This window comes from Myiozetetes cayanensis, unplaced genomic scaffold, assembly GCF_022539395.1.
Source record: "Myiozetetes cayanensis isolate MyiCay16 unplaced genomic scaffold, myiCay2020 scf192, whole genome shotgun sequence".
NCBI classification, from domain to species: Eukaryota; Metazoa; Chordata; class Aves; order Passeriformes; family Tyrannidae; genus Myiozetetes; species Myiozetetes cayanensis.
The window spans coordinates 57557-76599 of NW_026087403.1; the positions used below are offsets into that span (position 1 = coordinate 57557).

The 19043-nt window shown below is 69.6% G+C and overlaps 1 protein-coding gene across 1 annotated transcript; it reads right to left on the bottom strand.

The window, feature by feature from the left end:
- Positions 1–1037: 1037 nt before the first annotated feature.
- On the bottom strand, positions 1038–19037 carry LOC126639422 (spectrin beta chain, non-erythrocytic 2-like; the record flags this gene model as incomplete). Its single annotated transcript, XM_050314188.1, is given in 28 exon segments — positions 1038–1325; positions 2055–2097; positions 2669–2743; positions 2745–2771; positions 2773–2805; positions 3618–3650; positions 4130–4284; positions 4446–4504; positions 4813–4951; positions 5884–6080; positions 6730–6814; positions 7145–7283; positions 8016–8260; positions 9098–9472; positions 10355–10559; positions 11084–11214; positions 11289–11455; positions 11458–11572; positions 11822–11911; positions 12270–12494; positions 12994–13076; positions 13079–13256; positions 14474–14620; positions 14869–14959; positions 15374–15576; positions 16136–16892; positions 17348–17485; positions 17977–19037. Coding segments are annotated over 28 exon segments (5403 nt in total), but the record flags the coding sequence as incomplete, so codon positions are not given.
- Between the last annotated feature and the right edge of the window lie 6 nt (positions 19038–19043).

Sequence of the window (19043 nt, forward strand, 5' to 3'; positions counted from 1 at the left end):
CGCTGGCGTGGCCCGACCGCCCATCACTGAACCCCTGAAACCAGCCCAGCCCTTCCCACCCTATCCCATCCCATCCCTTCTCATCCCACCCCATCCCATCCCACCCCACCCCATCCCATCCCATCCCATCCCATCCCATCCCATCCCATCCCATCCCATCCCATCCCATCCCATCCCACCCCATCCCATCCTATCCCATCCCATCCCATCCCATCCCATCCCATCCCATCCCATCCCATCCCATCCCATCCCATCCCATCCCTGTATCCCATCCCATCCCATCCCATCCCATCCCATCCCATCCCATCCCATCAATCCCATCCCATCCCATCCCATCCCATCCCATCCCTGTATCCCATCCCATCCCATCCCATCCCATCCCCACTCCCATCCCATTCCCGTTCCCATCCCCACTCCCATCCCAATCCCATTCTGATCCCATCTCCATCCCCATCCCATTCCCATTCCCATCTCCATCCCCACTCCCGTTCCCGTTCCCAGCACACTCAGAGCCCTCGGGGTCTCTCCGCTCTCTTTATTGGGGTGGGGGCTGCGCGGTGACGTCACCGGGACGGGGGGGGGACACACACAGAGACCCCCAATGGGACCCCCCCAGGTCCCTCCGTCGGCTCCGCAGGATCCCCCCGGCCCGGGGGTCCCTCCAGGGGCTCCGAGGGGCCCCCCAATTCCAGGGGCCCCCCCAATTCCAGGGTCCCTCTGAGAGGCCCCCCCAATTCCAGGGGCCCCCCCAATTCCAGGGTCCCCCCGAGGGGCCCCCCCAAATCCAGGACCCCTCTGAGGGGCCCCCCCAATTCCGTGATCCCCCCAAGGGGCCCCCCCAATTCCAGGGTCCCCCCAAGGGGCCCCCCAATTCCAGGGTCCCTCCGAGGGCCCCCCCAATTCCGTGATACTCCCAAGGGGCCCCCCCAATTCCAGGGTCCCTCTGAGAGGCCCCCCAATTCCAGGGTCCCTCCGAGGCCCCCCAATCCAGGGTCCCTCTGAGGGCCCCCAATTCCAGGGTTCCCCCAATTCCAGGGTCCCTCCGAGGGCCCCCCCAATTCCAGGGTCCCCCTGAGGGCCCCCCCAATTCCGGGGTCCCCCCGAGGGCCCCCCAAGCTCTACTTGTTCTTCTTGAAGAAGCTGAACCGTTTCTCCCTCTCTTTGGGCTCGCGGGCCAGGGGGGCCCCCTCGGCCGGGGGGGGCACCGGGGGGAGGCTCAGGGCCCTCGACATCCCCTTGGGAGCCCCCCCGGAGCCCTCCCGGGGACCCCCCGGGCCCAGCGCGGCCGCGGCCTGGATGACCCGGAGCCAGGAGGCCATGTCCGCCTGGGGATGGGACACAGGGGTCAGGGGTCAGGGAGTCAGGGGCAGGGGCACAGGGGGTCAGGGGGCAGGGGGCACAGGGGTCAGGGGGTCAGGGGGTCAGGAGAGTCAGGGGTCGAGGGGACAGAGGGTCAGGGGGTACAGGGGGTCAGAGGTCAGGGGTCAGGGGACAGCGGGGTCAGGGGGCACAGGGGTCAGGGGGCACAGCAGGGTCAGGGGCACGGGGGTCAGGGACAGCGGGGACAGGGGGACAGCAGGGGTCAGGGGGCACAGGGGAGACAGGGGACAGTGGGGTCAGGGGGACAGGGGGCACAGGGGGTCAGGGGACAGCAGGGACAGGGGACAGCGGGGTCAGGGGGCATAGGGGGTCAGGGGGCACAGGGGGACAGGGGGCACAGCGGGGTCAGGGGGCACAGCGGGGTCAGGGGGGCACAGGGGGTCAGGGGACAGCCGGGACAGGGGGGCACAGGGGGTCAGAGGGGCACAGGGGGTCAGGGGACAGCGGGGTCAGGGGACAGCAGGGTCAAGGGGCACAGGGGGTCAGGGGGCGCAGGGGTCAGGGGACAGTGGGGTCAGGGGGGAAAAGGGGACACAGGGGTTGGGGGGGGACAGGGGACACTGTGGGGGCACTGGTATCAGGGGGGACATGGGGGGACTGAGGGGACACTGGAGGGTCCTGAGGGGGACCCTGTGGGGACATTGAGGGGACACTGAGGGGACAGGGGGTCTCACCTCGTCCTTGGCCTGGAACAGATACTCCTTCCCATCGCTCAGCCTGGGGGTGGGTCAGGGGCAGGATCAGCCACTGCGACCCCCAGAACCCCCCCACAGCCCCTCCTTGTCCCCTCCCACCCCCATGTCCCCCCATGTCCCCCACAGCCCCTCCTTGTCCCCTCCCACCCATGTCCCCATGTCCCCCCATTTCTCCCCTCTCTCCCCTACACCCCCCTATTTCTCCCTGCCTTGTGCCCCCATCTCCCCCGTGTCCCCCCACAGCCCTCCTTGTCCCCTCCCATCCCCCATGTCCCCCATGTCCCCCACAGCCCCTCCTTGTCCCCCTCCCACCCCCCATGTCCCCCCATCCCCCCATTTCTCCCTCTCATCACCCCAATTCTCCCATGTGCCCCCAAATCCCCCTGTGTCCCCTCTGTGTCCCCTCCATGTCCCCTCTTGTCCCCCCATTTCCCCATGCCCCCTGTGTCCCCCCACATTTCCCTCGTGTCCCCCCTGTGTCCCCCCATGTCCCCCCATGTCCCCCCCTGTGTCCCCCCTTTCTCCCCCCATTTCTCCCCCTGTGTCCCCCCATGTCCCCCTTTTCCCCCATTTCTCCCATTTCTCCCCCGTACCCCAGCCTGAACACGTGTTTCCTCTTCCTGTAGGCCGTGGCCGGGTGGGCGCGGGCGCCGCGCAGGGGGCAGGGGCTCTCCGTGGAACGGGACCCCGCGCCCGCCCCCGCGCGTCCTTGAACACGCTCAGGAGCCCCCTGAGCACGCAGTACACGCTCTGCCAGGACCTGGGGTCAGGAGGGTCAGGGGGTCAGAGCCCACCCACCCACCCAGCACGCAGTACACGCTCTGCCAGGACCTGGGGGGCACAGGGGGTCAGAGCCCACCCACCCACACCCCTGAGCACGCAGTACACGCTCTGCCAGGACCTGGGGGTCAGGGGGTTAAACCCACCCACCCACACCCCCTGAGCACGCAGTACACGCTCTGCCAGGACCTGGGGGTCAGGGGGTCAGAACCCACCCACCCACACCCCCTGAGCACGCAGTACACGCTCTGCCAGGACCTGGGGGCACAGGGGGTCAGAGCCCACCCACCCACACCCCCTGAGCACGCAGTGCAGGCTCTGCCAGGACCTGGGGGTCAGGGGGTTAAACCCACCCACCCACCCCCTGAGCACGCAGTACACGCTCTGCCAGGACCTGGGGGTCAGGGGGTTAAACCCACTCCACCCACACCCCCTGAGCACGCAGTACACGCTCTGCCAGGACCTGGGGGTCAGGGGTTAAACCCACCCACCCACACCCCCTGAGCACGCAGTGCAGGCTCTGCCAGGACCTGGGGGTCAGGGGTTAGAACCCACCCACCCACCCAGCACACAGTGCAGGCTCTGCCAGGACCTGGGGGCCAGGGGGTCAGGGGGTCAGAGCCCACCCACCCACCCACCCAGCACGCAGTACACGCTCTGCCAGGACCTGGGGCACGGGGTTAAACCACCCACCCACCCACCCAGCACGCAGTACACGCTCTGCCAGGACCTGGGGGTCAGGGGTTAAACCCACCCACCCACCCCCTGAGCACGCAGTACACGCTCTGCCAGGACCTGGGGGCACAGGGGGTCAGAGCTCACCCACCCACCCCCTAGCACACAGTGCAGGCTCTGCCAGGACCTGGGGGGGTCAGAGGGGAAAGGGTTTTAAAGGAAAGGGTGTGGTATTTAATGGGTGGGGCCCTGAAAGGGCGTGGCCATGCAGGGTGTGTCCCAAATGGGTGTGTCCCAGGTGGGTGTGTCCCAAATGGGTGTGTCCCGGGTGGGTGTGTCCCAGATGGGTGTGTCCCAAATGGGTGTGTCCCCAATGGGCGTGTCCCAGGAGGGTGTGTCCCCAATGGGTGTGTCCCCAATGGGTGTGTCTCAGGTGGGTGTGTCCCATCTGGGCGTGTCCCCACTGGGTGTGTCCCAGGAGGGCATGTCCCCAATGGGTGTGTCCCTAATGGGCGTGTCCCCCATGGGCGTGTCCCCGGTGGGTGTGTCCCAGGTGGGTGTGTCCCATCTGGGCGTGTCCCATCTGGGCGTGGCCCCACCTGTTGGTCGCCCTCTTTCCCGGCGCCTCCAGCTCGTGTTTCCGGCACAGCCCCCCCTCGAGGGTCTCGGGGGCGGGGGGAGGGCGAGGGGGCAGCGTGGCCGCGACGCCCCCCGGGCCGGGCCCCCTCCTGGGCCCGCTGGGCAGCGCCGGCATCTGGGGTGGGGAGGGGCGTCAGGGGGCCCCACTCGGGGGCTCCTCCCACCTGGGGTCCCCAGCTTTGGGGTCCCCACTTCGGGGTCCCCACCTTGGGGTCCCCATCTTTGGGGTCCCCACTCTGGGGTCCCCACCTTTGGGGTTCCCACCTTGGGGGTTACCTGGGCCGTGGTGCTGTCGGGCGGATCCCGTTGAGGGCGGGGGTCTCCGTCTGGCGGCTCTGGGGGTGGGGGCCCTGGGGGACACCCTCTGTCACCCCAGAACCTCCCTGTGTCCCCTCCCAGATTTCCCCCCAAATCCCCCTGCACCCCCAAATCCTCCCCACCCCAAATCCTCAGGGGCCCCCAGGACCCCCTTCCAAACCCCCCAAAACCTCAGTGTTGCCCTCGGTCCCCCTCAATTCCCCCCAGACCCCGATCATCCCCTCCCTGTCCCCCCAGACCTGCATGTGCCCCCCAAACCCTCCCAAACCTCACTGTCCCCTCCCCAACCCCCCACCGCCCTCCCCTCACCTCGGTGCCTCCCCACCCCCTCCATCCTGGCTCTTGGGGTCTCTGCAGGGGGCCCCCCAGACTCAGCCTCTGCCAGGGGGCCATGGGGGCGGCTGCTGCTGCTTCCTCAGCTCCTCCTCCTCCTCCTCCCGCCGGCGCCGCTCCTTCTCCTCCAGCTGGGGGCACAGGGGCCAGGGGGCTCAGGGACACCCCAGATCCAGGGGGGCACAGGGGGCGCTCAGGGACACCCCAGATCCAGGGGGCACAGGGGGGCTCAGGACACCCCAGATCCAGGGGGGCACGGGGGGCTCAGGGACACCCCAGATCCAGGGGGCACGGGGGGCTCAGGGACACCCCAGATCCAGGGGGCCAGGGGGCCGGGTGGGACTCAGGGACACCAAATCCAGGGGGGCACAGGGGGCTCAGGGACACCCCAGATCCAGGGACCCCCAGTGTTAAAGGGACACAGGAACGCCCTGAGGTGACATGGGGACCCCCAGCACTGAGGGGCCCTGGGGACTCCCTGGAATGGGGGTGACCTGGCCCTGAGGTGACCTGAGCCCCCGTGTCACCCTCCCCCTGCCCCGTGTCCCCTCAGTGTCACAGAGACCCCTCCCCTCCTTCTCCTCTCCCCGTGTCCCCACCTGTGCCCCCTCCCCATGTCACCCGTGTGCCCCTGCCCCCTTCCCCTGCAGCCCCTGTGTCCCCCATGTCCCCCTGTGCCCCCTGACCGGTGGTGAGCCCCCATGTACCCCCATGTCCCCCATGTCCCCCCATGCCCCCTGACCGTGGTGAGCCCCCATGTCCCCCCATGTCCCCCCGTGCCCCCTGACCGTGGTGAGCCCCCATGCCCCTGACCGTAGTGAGCCCCCATGTCCCCCTGTGCCCCCTGACTGTGGTGGAGTCCCCCATGCCCCCTCGTGCTCCCTGACCGTGGTGAGCCCCCATGTCCCCCCATGCCCCCTGACCGTGGTGAGCCCCCATGCCCCCTGACCGTGGTGAGCCCCCATGTCCCCTGTCCCATGACCCCCTGACCGTGGTGAGCCCCCATGCCCCCCTGACCGTGGTGAGCCCCCTGACCGTGGTGAGCCCCCCATGTCCCCCTGACCGTGGTGAGCCTCCCCAGGGCAGCGAATCTCTCTTCCCAGGCGGCTGCCGCCTTCTGGAAGCTCTGGTGGCGCTTGAGGAGGGTCTCGGCCTCGGCCAGGCTGGAGCCCAGCTCGGGGGCGCGGGCCAGGGGCTCCCGGGACGCCAGCCAGGCCTCGGCCGTGGCGGCATCGCGGCCGAACACCAGCACCTCCAGCACTGCGGGGATGGGGGGGTCACAGGGGGAGTGACCCATCTGTGACCCCTGACCCCCCATCTGCCACCCCTGACCCTCCATGTGTCATCCCTGACCCCCCCTCGGGGCACAGAGACCCCCAGTCTGCACCCCCATCCGAACACCAGCACCTCCAGCACTGCGGGGACGGGGGGGTCACATGGGGAGGGGACACTCCATGGGTCACCCCTGACCCCCCATGGGTCACCCCTGACCCCCATCTGTGACCCCTGACCCCCATCTGCCACCCCTGACCCCCATCTGCCACCCCTGACCCCCCCTTGGGGCACGGAGACCCCCAGTCTGCACCCCCATCCAAACACCAGCACCTCCAGCACTGCGGGGACGGGGGGGTCACAGGGGAGGGGACACTCCATGGGTCACCCTGACCCCCATCTGTGACCCCTGACCCCCATCTGTGACCCCTGACCCCCTCGGGGCACGGAGACCCCCAGTCTGCACCCCCAGGCCTTGGGGGTGTCACACCCAAACACCAGCACCTCCGGCACTGGGGGGTCCCAGAGGGTCCCAGGGGGACAGGGGTGGTTATGGGGGGTCCCAGGGGGTCCCAGGGGACAGGGGTGATTATGGGGGCCCCAGGGGTCCCAGGGGTGCAGGGTCCCCCCATCTCACCGGTCTGCAGCCACTCCAGCTTGTCCTGCCAGCGCTTCCCGATGTCCCGGCGCCGCTCCTGGAGCTCGGCCAGTTCCTGGGACAGCTGGGGGACTCGGGGTCAGGGGGCCGGGGGACACAGGGACAGAGGGGACAGAGGGGACAGAGGGGACAGAGGGCACAGGGGGACAGGGGGCAGAGGGCACAGGGGGACAGAGGGCACAGGGGGACAGACGGCACAGAGGGGACAGAGGGTACAGGGGGCACAGGGGGACAGAGGGGACAGAGGGCACAGGGGGGACACAGGGACAGAGGGGGGGACAGAGGGACAGGGGGGACAGAGGGGACAGAGGGCACAGAGGGACAGAGGGCACAGAGGGCACAGGGGGCACAGGGGGGACAGAGGGCACAGAGGGCACGGGGTGTCCCGGGGTACCTTGTCGGCGTCGTGGTGGCCGCGCTCCAGCAGCGCCGTCCCCGCGGCCACGCACGACTCGAAGGAGCCGCCGCGCGCGTCCAGCTCGGCCCGGAGCCCCTGGTGCTGCTGGATCAGCAGCTCGGCCGCGGTGACATCCCTGGGACAGGGACAGGGGTCACCCTGAGTGACCCTGAGTGACCCTGAGTGACCCCAGCCCTGAGAAACCCCCCCCAGAGCCCCTGGTGCTGCTGGATCAGCAGCTCGGCCGCGGTGACATCCCTGGGACAGGGACAGGGGTCACCCTGAGTGACCCTGAGTGACCCTGAGTGACCCTGAGTGACCCCAGCCCTCACCAACCACCCCATGGAGCCCCTGGTGCTGCTGGATCGGCAACTCGGCCGCGGTGACACCCCAGGGACAGGGACAGGGACGGTGCCACTGCGGTGTGACCCCGTGTGACCCCTTGACCCCACATGACCCCGACCTGCATCTCCACCTTGGCCACGGTCACACCCCTGTGCTGGGGTCACTGCGATGTCCCCGAGCTGTCCCCGGGCTGTCCCCGAGCTGTCCCGGTGGTGTCCCCAGGCTGTCCCCGAGCTGTCCCCGAGCTGTCCCGGTGGTGTCCCCAAACTGTCCCTGAGCTGTCCCCGTGATGTCCCCAGGCTGTCCTTGGGCTGTCCCCATGTTGTCCCCGTGCTGTCCCCGAGCTGTCCCCGGGATGTCCTGGTGGTGTCCCCGTACTGCCCCCAAGCTGTCCCCCTGGTGTCCCCAAGCTGTCCCCAAACTGTCCCCGGACTGTCCCCGAGCTGTCCCCGGGCTGTCCTGGTGGTGTCCCTGTGCTGTCCCTGAGCTGTCCCCGAGCTGTCCCCAGGCTGTCCCCGCTCACCTGGGGCGCTCCCGGGCCTGGAGCTGCAGGTGCATCCCGTCCATCCAGAGCCGGAGGTCGCGGGCGGCGCGGAGGAACCGGAACTGCTCCACGGTGTCCCCGAGGAGGCGCCGGCGGCGCTGGCAGCGCCCGCGGAGCTCGGCCCAGGCCGCGCTCACCAAACGCTCCTGCGCCCGCAGCTCCTCCGCCCGCGGGCCCGCATACGCCCCGGCCAGGCGGGCTGCGGCCTCCTGAACCTGGGACACCTGGGATAGGGACAGGGGATATGGGATATGGGATATGGGATATGGGATATGGGACATTATGGGATATGGGATATGGGATATGGGACAGGCTGCGGCCTCCTGAACCTGGGACACCTGCAGGGACAGGGGATATGGGATATGGGATATGGGATATGGGACAGGCTGCGGCCTCCTGAACCTGGGACACCTGCAGGGACAGGACAGGGGATATGGGATATGGGACATGGGATATGGGATATGGGACATGGGATATGGGACAGGGGACAAACAGGCTGCGGCCTCCTGCACATGGGACACCTGGGACAGGGACAGGGGACATGGGACACATCCTGCTCAGTGCCCCACCGAACAGCCTCCCTCCCCTGTCCCCACTGGTCCTTTCCTGTCCCCACCCGTCCTGCCTGTCCCTCACCTGGGCGCTCAGGGCCTGCACATCGTGCTCGAAGGCGGTGACACCGTCCCAGCCCCAGGTCCCTGTCCCCCCTGTCCCCCGTCCCCCTGTCCCCCCTGTCCCCCTGTCCCTGTGCCCCTCACCTGTGCGCTGAGGGCCTGCACGTCGTGCTCGAAGCGCGGTGCTGCCGCTCCAGCCCCAGGTCCCTGTCCCCCTGTCCCCCTGTCCCCCTGTCCTGTGCCCTTCCCTGTCCCTGTCCCCCCGTCCCTGTGCCCCTCACCTGGGCGCTCAGGGCCTGCACGTCGTGCTCGATGGCGCGGTGCTGCCGCTCCAGCCCCAGGTCCCTGTGCCCCCTGTCCCCCTGTCCCCTCTGTCCCCTCTGTCCCTCCCTGTCCCTCCCTGTCCCCCCTGTCCCTCCCTGTCCCCCCTGTCCCTGTGCCCCTCACCTGTGCGCTCAGGGCCTGCACGTCGTGCTCGAAGGCGCGGTGCTGCCGCTCCAGCCCCTCCGCGGCGCGCAGGTCCCGGCCCAGCTCCTCGGGCACCTGGCGCTCCTTGTCCCTCAGGTGCTCCAGGACCTGGCGCGCGTCGCGCCGGAACCGCTGCAGGTCGTGGGCGGCCGCCAGCTCCTGCGCCCGCGTGGCCACGAGCTCCAGCAGCTCGGCCCAGGCCTCGTTGAGCCCCGCCTGCCACTGCGCCACCGCCGCGCGCTCGGGGTGGCCCCCGGCGATCAGCGCCGCCGCCGCCGCGTTGGCCGCGTCCACCCGCTCCTGCCCCAGCCCGCCCGTGTCCCGGGAGAACTCCCGGAACTTGTCACGCAGCAGCTGCGGGGACAGGCACGGTCAGGGGGACGGGGGACAGGGGACAGGGGACAGGCACGGTCAGGGGGACAGGGGACAGGCAGGGTCAGGGGACGGAGACAGGGACAGGCACGGTCAGGGGCACGGGGACAGGGAACAGGCTGTGGTCAGAGGGACGGGGACAGGGGACAGGCACGGTCAGGGGGACAGGGGACAGGCCATGGTAGGGGGATGGGGACAAGGGACAGGCACGGTCAGGGACAGGGGACAAGGGACAGGGGACAGGCACGGTCAGGGGGCACGGGGACAGGGGACAGGCACGGTCAGGGGGACAGGGGACAGGGGACAGGCCGTGGTCAGGGGGGACAGGGGACAGGTGACTGGTCAGGGGGACAGGGGACAGGGGACAGGCGCGGGTCAGGGGGACGGGGACAGGGGACAGGGGACAGGGACAGGCACGGTCAGGGGGGCAGGGGACAGGGGACAGGGGACAGGCATGGTCAGGGGGAACGGGGGACAGGCCGTGGTCGGGGGACAGGGGACAGGCTGTGGTCATGGGGAAGAGGGGACAAGGGACAGGCCGTGGTTGGGGGACAGGCTGTGGTCAGGGGGAACAGGGGACAGGCATGGTCAGGGGGGACAGGGGACAGGCTGTGGTCAGGGGGAACAGGGGACAGGGGACAGGCATGGTCAGGGGGGACAGGGGACAGGCTGTGGTCAGGGGGAACAGGGGACAGGGGACAGGCATGGTCAGGGGGGACAGGGGACAGGCTGTGGTCAGGGGGACAGGGAGACAGCCTGGGGTCAAGGAGGAACAGGGGACAGGGGTTTACAGGGGACACAGGGGACACCCACAGTGTCACCATCCCCGTCCCCTCTCAGGTCACCGTCCCCCTGTTCCCTCACCGTGACGTGCTCGTAGTCCTGGCCCAGCTCCCGCGACGCCGCCACCACCTCCCTCTCGGCGATCCACTGCTCCAGGTCGTCCATGTCCCGGCGCAGCTGGCACAGCCGGTGGTGGCCCTGCAGGGCGGCCCGGCGCTCCCCGGCCAGGTGGCACAGCCCCGTGTACAGGCGCTGCACCTGGGCCGCCCGGGCACGGAGCCTGTCGCTGTCACCGGGGGGGACACGGGCAGGGCAGTGTCACCCACAGGACACGGGCAGGGCAGTGTCACACGGGGGACATGGGCAGGGCAGCGTCACATGGGGGGGACATGGGAAGGGCAGCGTCACCCAGTGGGGACACGGGCAGGGCAGAGTCACCCAGGGGACACGGGCAGGGCAGTGTCACCCACAGGACACGGGCAGGGCAGCGTCACCCAGGGGACATTGGAAGGGCAGCGTCACCCAGGGGGCACGAGTAGGGCAGTGTCACCCAGGGGGGACACGGGCAGGGCAGGGTCACCCAGGGGGGACATGGGCAGGGCAGAGTCACCCAGGGGGGACACGGGCAGGGCAGCATCACCCAGGGAGGACACGCAGCCCCCGAGGGGTGACGGCCAGGGGGACATAGGGATGGGAAATGCCCAAGGATGCAGAGACCTCGAGGGGTGACGGATGGGGGCACAGGGGGGGACGCAGGGGAATTCCGGGGCTGACAGGACAGGCCTGGGGGTGTCCCCAGGGTGTCCCCACCTGTCGGGGTGTCCCGAGGCCGCCATGTCCCGGCCCTGCTGCAGCAGCAGCTCCACGGTGCGGCCGTAGTCGCGCAGCTCCTGCTCCAGCCCCAGGTGCCGGCTCAGCATGGCCTGGGCGCCCGGCTCGTCCTGGGGGGGGCACAGGCTCAGCCCAGGGGGGTCCCCAGGGGGGTCGGAAGGGGGGTCCGGGGGCTCTGTCCCACCTTGGCCTTGTCCTGGGCCAGCACGTGCAGCTCCCGCTCGCCCAGCCAGGCCTCGGCGGCCGCCGCGTCCCCGAGGAAGCGCTGGGCGGCCAAGGCGGCCTCGAGGCGCCGCTGCCGCCGCGTCACCTGCGCCCGCAGCTCCCGCCACGCCTCGCGCAGGCCGGGACCCCCGGGCCGCCCCCGACGGGGACCCCCTCCCGGGGGACCCCCCCGGCCGCCGGGACCCCCCGCTCCAGCAGCTCGGCCACGCGGCGCTCGCGGCCCTGCAGCTCCTTCTGCAGCGTCTGTGGGGGCACAGCGGGGTCGGGGGACACAGCGAGGTCAGGGGGCACAGCGGGTCAGGGGGCACAGCGGGGTCAGGGGGACAGCGGGGTCAGGGGGACAGCGGGGTCAGGGGGCACAGCGGGGTCAGGGGGACAATGGGGTCAGGGGGACAGCGGGGTCAGGGGGACACAGCGGGGTCAGGGGGGGACAGGGAATGCACTGGGGGGCCATGGGGGGGCCCCCTGGGATCTGGGGACCCCCCAGCCCACCTCGTTCTTCTGGAGCAGCAGCTGCACTGAGGGCAGGTCCTTCCCGTGGTCCGTGGAGGTGGCCAAGGCCTGGCGCTCCTGCACCCACAGCTGGGGGGACACAGGGGGGGCAGTGGGGTCACTGGGGTCACCCAGGGGTCATTGGAGACCACTGGGGGTCACTGGGGTCACCCAGGGGTCATTGGAGACCACTGGGGGTCATTGGGAGTCACTGGGGGTCACCCAGGGGTCATTGGAGATCACTGGGGGTCATTGGGGGTCACTGGGGGTCAGGGCCAGGCCCTGGCACAGCTGGGGGGACACGGTGGGGACCCCACAGTCACGGGGGGACATCAAGGTGGCCGGGGCTGGGGGCTGGGGACAGCGACCCACCGAGGGCTCGGGGGTGGGAGGTCAGGGGTGGGGGCTCAGGACCCCAGGGGTCAGTGCCAGACCCCCCCCCACTCACGAGCTCGTCCTCCAGGTCCCTGCGGAACTGGAGCAGCTCCTTGGCGGCCGCGAGGCTCCTGCCGCGCTCCCGCAGCGGCTCCCGCAGCTCCCGGAACTGCCGCTCCAGGTCCTGCACCTGCGCCTGCACCGCCCCGGTGCGGGGCTGCCCCGGGCTGAGCCCCCCGGCCTGGGCTCGCAGCGCCTCCACCTCCTGCTCCCGCAGCGCCGCCTGCGTCTCCAGCAGCTGGGGGGGACAGGGGGGCTCAGGGACCCCTGGGGGAACCCTGAACCCGCACCTCATCCCTGCACCCTCATCCCTGCATCCCAACTGACACCCCAAACCTGCACCTCATCCCTGCACCACAAACCTGCACCTTTTCCCTGCACCCTCATCCCTGCATCCCAAACCTACACCCCAACTGACACCCCAAACCTGCACCTTCATCCCTGCACCCTCATCCCTGCACCCAGAACTTGCACCCCAACTGACACCCCAAACCTACACTCCAAACCCTGCCCCCTTTTCCCCTCCACAGCCCTCCCCGTGCCCCCATGCCCTCCCCATGCCCGCCGTGGCCTCACCTGGTGCCCCCGTGCCCTCCCCGTGCCCTCCCTGTGCCCCCATGCCCTCCCTGTGCCCCCCATGCCCTCCCGTGCCCCTGTGCCCTCACCTGGTGCCCCCATGCCCTCCCCGTGCCCCCTGTGCCCTCCCTGTGCCCTCCCCGTGCCCCCCGTGCCCTCACCTGGTGCCGGGTCAGCAGGACCCCCACGCTGGTCAGGTCCTGGCCGCAGTGGCCGGAGCGGAGCTGGGCCCGGACCCCCGAGGCCACGAGCGGAGCCCGGCGCAGGCCTGGGCACAGCGCTCGGCCCGCGCCGCCTCCGCCAGCCCCCGGCCCTTGGCCCCGGCCGCCGCCTCCACCTGCGCCCAGAGCGCCCGCAGGGCCCCCAGCGGGGCTGTCACCTGCCCCGAGAGGGAGGGACGGGACCCTGCCAGCTGCTCCCCGTCCTGTGGGACACAGGAATACAGGGATAGAGGGACATGGGGTATAGGGATACAGGGATACAGGGAGACAGGGATATGGGGCACCATGGCCTCCACCTGCGCCCACAGCGCCCGCAGGGCCCCCAGCGGGGCTGTCACCTGCCCTGAGAGGGACGGACGGGACCCTGCCAGCTGCTCCCCATCCTGTGGGATAGAGGGATATGGGGGTATAGGGACACAGGGATATGGGGATATGGGGCACCATGGCCTCCACCTGCGCCCAGAGCGCCCGCAGGGCCCCCAGCGGGGCTGTCACCTGCCCTGAGAGGGAGGGACGGGACCCTGCCAGCTGCTGCCCGTCCTGTGGGACACAGGGATAGAGGGATACAGGGACACAGGGATACAGGGATACAGGGAGACAGGGATATGGGGCACCATGGCTTCCCACAGCGCCCGCAGGGCCCCCAGCGGGGCTGTCACCTGCCCTGAGAGGGACGGACGGGACCCTGCCAGCTGCTGCCCGTCCTGTGGGACACAGGGATAGAGGGATATGGGGTATAGGGATACAGGGGTACAGGGATATGGGGATATGGGGCACCATGGCCTCCACCTGCGCCCACAGCGCCCGCAGGGCCCCCAGTGGGGCTGTCACCTGTCCCAACAGGGAGGGACGGGACCCTGCCAGCTGCTGCCCATCCTGTGGGACACAGGGATACAGGGATATGGGGGTATAGGGATACAGGGATACAGGGATATAGGGCACCACGGCCTCCATCTGTGCCCCGCAGGGCCCCCAGCGGGGCTGTCACCTGCCCTGACAGGGAGGGACGGGACCCTGCCAGCTGCTCCCCATCCTGTGGGACACAGGGATATGGGGATACAGGGACATGGGGATATGGGGATACAAGAATACGGGGATACAGGGTCAGGGGAACATGGGGACAGGGGACACGGGGTCAGAGAGACACCCCAGGGAGTGTAGGAGGACAACACTTGGCACTTGGAGCCAAGGAACTGTGGGATCATTGAGGCTGAGCCCGTGGAACCATCGAGGTTGGACCCAAAGATTTATGGAATGGTTAAGGTTGCAGCCCCAGAACCCCAGGATCATCAGGGCTGGACCCAAAAAACCCCACAAACCCCCCCAGAATCGTGGAGCTGTCGAGGTTGTCCCATAAATCCCAAGGTTGGACCCATGGAATCCTCCCCATTCCCAGATCCCCCTTTTCCCCCATTCCCACCTTCTCCAGGGCCTCCAGCCAGCCCCGGTTGGCCGCCAGCTCGGCCACGAAGGCCTGGTGCTTCTGCCACTTGCCCTGCAGGTCCCTCGTGCCCTCGTAGGACACGTCCCGCGCCACCGGCAGCTTCTCGTTGAGCCACAGGGTCAGCTGGGAACGGGAATGGGAATGGGATGGGGGGATGGATCTGGACCCTGTCCTGTCCTGTCCCATCCTTTCCTCATCCCCATCCCACCCCATGCCATCCCAATCCATCCCATCCCATCCCGATCCATCCCATCCCATCCCAATCCACCCCATCCCCATTCTCAGCTACATCCTATCCTAATCCTGTCCCCATCCTCATCCCCACCCCATCCCGATCCTGATCCTGACCCCGATCCCGATCCCTGTCCCACCTCCTGCGCATCCTGCAGGAACTTCTGCAGCTCCCAGTTGTCCCGCAGCCGCCCCAGCAGCTCCTGGGCCGATTCCCGGTTCTTCTGGTGCCTGTGCCGGGGCCGGGGGGTGAGAGACCGGATTCCCAGTGCCGGGATGGATGGGATGGGATGGGAGGGGATGGGATGGGATGGACATGGATAATGGGATGGGAACTGGAGCAGGATGGATGGGATGGGATGGGATGGGATGGGATGGGATGGGATGGGGATGGGAACTGGAGCAGGATGGGTGGGATGGGCTGAAGGGAATGCAGTGGGATGGGATGGATGGGATGGACTGGGACGGGGTGGGAAGGACTGGGAAGGACGAGGATGGGGTGGGAAGGACTGGGAAGGACTGGGAAGGACAAGGATGGAGTGGGATGGACTGGGAAGGACTGGGAAGGACAGATGGGTGGGATGGAGTGGGATGGGGTGGGATGGACTGGGAAGGACTGGGAGGGCAGAGCTGGGCGCCCCTCACCTGCTCTCCACCGACTCCACCGTCTCCCGCACCTTCTCGGCGTGGACGCCGCCCTCGCCCAGGAGCCTCCGGCCGGTGTCGGAGAGCGCCCGGACACGCTCGGCCCCCGCCTCCATGGCCGCCAGCGCCTCCTCCAGGCGCTTCACGGCCGCCTCGGCCCCGGGCACCGTCCCCGGCAGCTCCGTCAGCGCCAGCGCGTGCTCCTGCGGCGGGAGAGGGGCGGGATTGGGATCGGGGTCATGTTCGGGGTCAGGATTGGGATTGGGGTCACATTCGGGGTTGGGAGCAGGATCGGGGTCACATTCAGGGCCAGGATCGGGATTGGGGTCACATTTGGGGTCGGGATCGGGATCGGGGTCACATTCAGGGCCAGGATCGGGATTGGGGTCACATTCGGGGTCAGGAGTGGGATTGGGGGCACATTCGGGGTCAGGAGCAGGGTTGGGGTCACATTCAGGGTCAGGAGCAGGGTCACATTTGGGGTCAGGAGCAGGGTCACATTCAGGGTCAGGAGTGGGATTGGGGTCACATTCGGGGTCAGGAGCGAGATCGGGGTCACATTCAGGGTCAGGATTGGGATCGGGGTCACATTTGGGATCGGGAGTGGGATCGGGGTCACGTTCGGGGTCAGGAGCGGGATCGGGGTCACATTCGGGGTCAGGATTGGGATCGGGGTCACATTCAGGATCAGGAGCGGGATCGGGGTCACACTCAGGGTCGGGATCGGGATCACACCCGGGACGTTCCCAGCCCGCCCCTCACCTGCTTCCCGAGCGTCCCCTCCAGCTGCTTGGCGTCCCGCAGGAACACGTGGAAGGCGACGGCCTGGGCCAGGAGCTGCCGCCGCCTCTCCCAGGTGCGGCCCAGCTCGTCCCAGTCGGCGTCCAGCGCGTCCAGGCGCTGCAGCAGGGACAGGCTCTGGGCGTCGCCGCGGCCCTGGCTCAGCTCGCGGCCGGCGGCGCGGGCGCTCCGGTAATCGGCGCCGTAGTGGGAGATCTCGGCGCCGAGGCCCTCGTGGCGCCGCAGGGAGCCCTCGGCCTCGGCCAGCGACGCCGGCACGTCCTCGGAGGCGGCGGCCGCGCGCGCCCGCGCCAGCCAGGCCGTCAGCGCCGCCAGGTCCCGCAGGAAGGCCTGGAGCCGCCGCGCCTGCCCCAGCGCGTCCTGGCGGCCCCGCAGGCACCGGCTCAGCGCGGCCCACTCGGCCTCGAGCGCCTCGAGCCGCTCCCGCGCCTCGGGCCCCCGCTCCGGCTGCTCCCGCGCCAGCCGCTCCCCCTGCGCCCGCAGCTCCCGCTGCTTGCCCTGGATGGCCTCCAGGTCGTGGCCCAGCCCCGAGAGCCGCCGCTCCAGCGCCGCCAGCCCCGCCAGGTCCCGGCCCGGCGCCCGCGTGGCCTCGATGGCCGCCGCCTTCTCGCGCATCCAGCCCCGCGTCTCGTCGCACTCCAGGCGGAAGTTCTGGATGTCCAGGGCCGAGGTCAGCGCCGCCTTCTTGCGCTCGGCCAGAGCTCGGAACCGCTCCCACCTGGCACGGAGGGCACCGGGGTGAGGTGGGATGGAGCTCGGGAGCGCCCGGAGCGTCCCGGACTGCCCGGAGAACCCAGCCGGGGTGGAGAACCCAGCCGGGGTGGAGAACCCAACCGGGGTGGAGAACCCAGCCAGGGTGGAGAACCCAGCCAGGGTGGAGAACCCAACTGGGGAGGAGAACCCAGCCAGGGTGGAGAACCCAGCCGGGGTGGAGAACCCAGCCGGGGTGGAGAACCCAACCAGGGTGGAGAACCCAGCCGGGGTGGAGAACCCAACCGGGGTGGAGAACCCAGCTGAGGAGGAGAACCCAGCCAGGGTGGAGAACCCAGCCGGGGTGGAGAACCCAGCCCAGGGCCTGGAGAACCCATCCCTGCACCCACAGAGCCCCTCCACCTGGAGAACCCATCCCATCCCAGCCTGGAGAACCCATCCCAGCCTGGAACGCCCCCCCACCTGTCCCGGAGCTGTTCCCAGGTGTCCCGGGCGCTCTCCCGGGTCCGTTCTCCGGATCCCTGGAGCTCCTCGGCCGCGCGGCCGACGGCGGCGACTCGGGCGCCCAGGGCCGCCAACTCCGGCTCCAGCGTCTCGAACCTGCGGGAATGCCGGGAATGCCGGGAATGCCAGGAATGCTGGGAATGCCGGGAGCACCAGGCCAGAGGTGGGAATCCAGAGAATACCAAAAATACTGGGAATGCCACTCTGGAGGCTGGGACTTGGGGAATACCAGGAACACTGGGAATATTGGCAATACCATGTTGGAGGTGGGAATTCTGGGAACACTGGGAACAACACGTCAAGGAGAGAACCCAGAGCACACTGGGAACACAGGGAATACCACACGGGAGAGGAGAATTCTGGGAACAGTGGGAACACCAGGAACGGGGTGAATAGCGGGGCAGAGGCGGGAACTGAGGGAACACTGGGAATATCGATAATCGTGGGAATAGTGGAGGGATCTTCATTCTCTGGGTGCTCTTGGGTTGGATACCGGCACTGGGGGCATTCCCATGGGGGTCACTGCGGTCCCTGGGAGCATTCCCGGGCTCTGTGGGGGCCAGCGGACAGAGGAACCCCCCGCTCACCGCTGCTGCACCACCTCCAGGTCCTCGATGCGCTCGGGGATCTCCATGGAGAGCAGCCACTGCTCCCGCTCGCCCACCCAGAGGGCGCAGGCGTCGGCCTCGCCCCGCGCCGCCAGCAGCGCCAGCACCTCCCGCAGCTCCAGGCGCCGCGACTCCGCCCGCGCCTCCAGCTCCCGGTGCCGCCGCTCCAGCTCCTCCAGCCGCGCCGCCAGCCCCGGCTCCACGTCGGGCTGGCCGGGCTCGCCGGGCAGCGCCTGCTCCCGCAGCGCCGCCAGGGCCGCCCCGCGGCGCCGGAGCTCGTCCTGCAGCTCCCGCAGGCGCCGCTCCAGCACCCCGGCCGAGCGCTCGTCGTGGCCCTGCTCCGGCCCCGCCACGCGGCGCGACGCGGCCGCCAGCCAGGCCTCGGCCTCGGCCGCCTCCGAGGCCACCTGGAAGCGCCCCACGGCCGCCCGGAGCCGCCGCTCCCGCTCCCGCGCCAGCGCCGGCAGCGCCGACCACAGCGACTCCAGCGCCCGCAGCCGCCGCTCCAGCGCCGGCACCGGCTCCGCGCTCCGGGACGAGCCCTCGGGGGCCGTGGCACCTTCCAGGGATGCGGCCTGGGCTTCCTCGGCCCTGGGGGCGGCTCCCGTGGGCTCCGCGCTCCGTGTGGCTCTGGTGGCAGATCCCAAGGATCCAGGGCTGAGTTCCACGGGTTCCACGCTCTGTGTTGCTCTGGTGGCGGATCCCACAGATCCAGGGGTTAATTCCATGGGTTCCATGCTCTGTGTTGCTCTGGTGGCGGATCCCATGGATCCAGGCGTTAATTCCACGGGTTCCTCAGTCCCTGCTGCTCCCGCGGCGGATCCCGTTGATCCCGTGCCATGTGCCACCAACCCCGCGTCGGATCCCGCGGTTCCATCGGCGGCCCCGGCACCCTCGGGGGGTCCGAGCGCCAGCAGCTCCCGTCCCCGCTCCAGCAGCCGCTCCAGCGGCGCCCCGCGGCCCCCCAGAGCCCCCCGGATGGCCTCGAGCTGGCTCAGCATCCGCAGCGCCCCCGGCAGGTCCCGGCCCAGCTCGGGGCAGCGCAG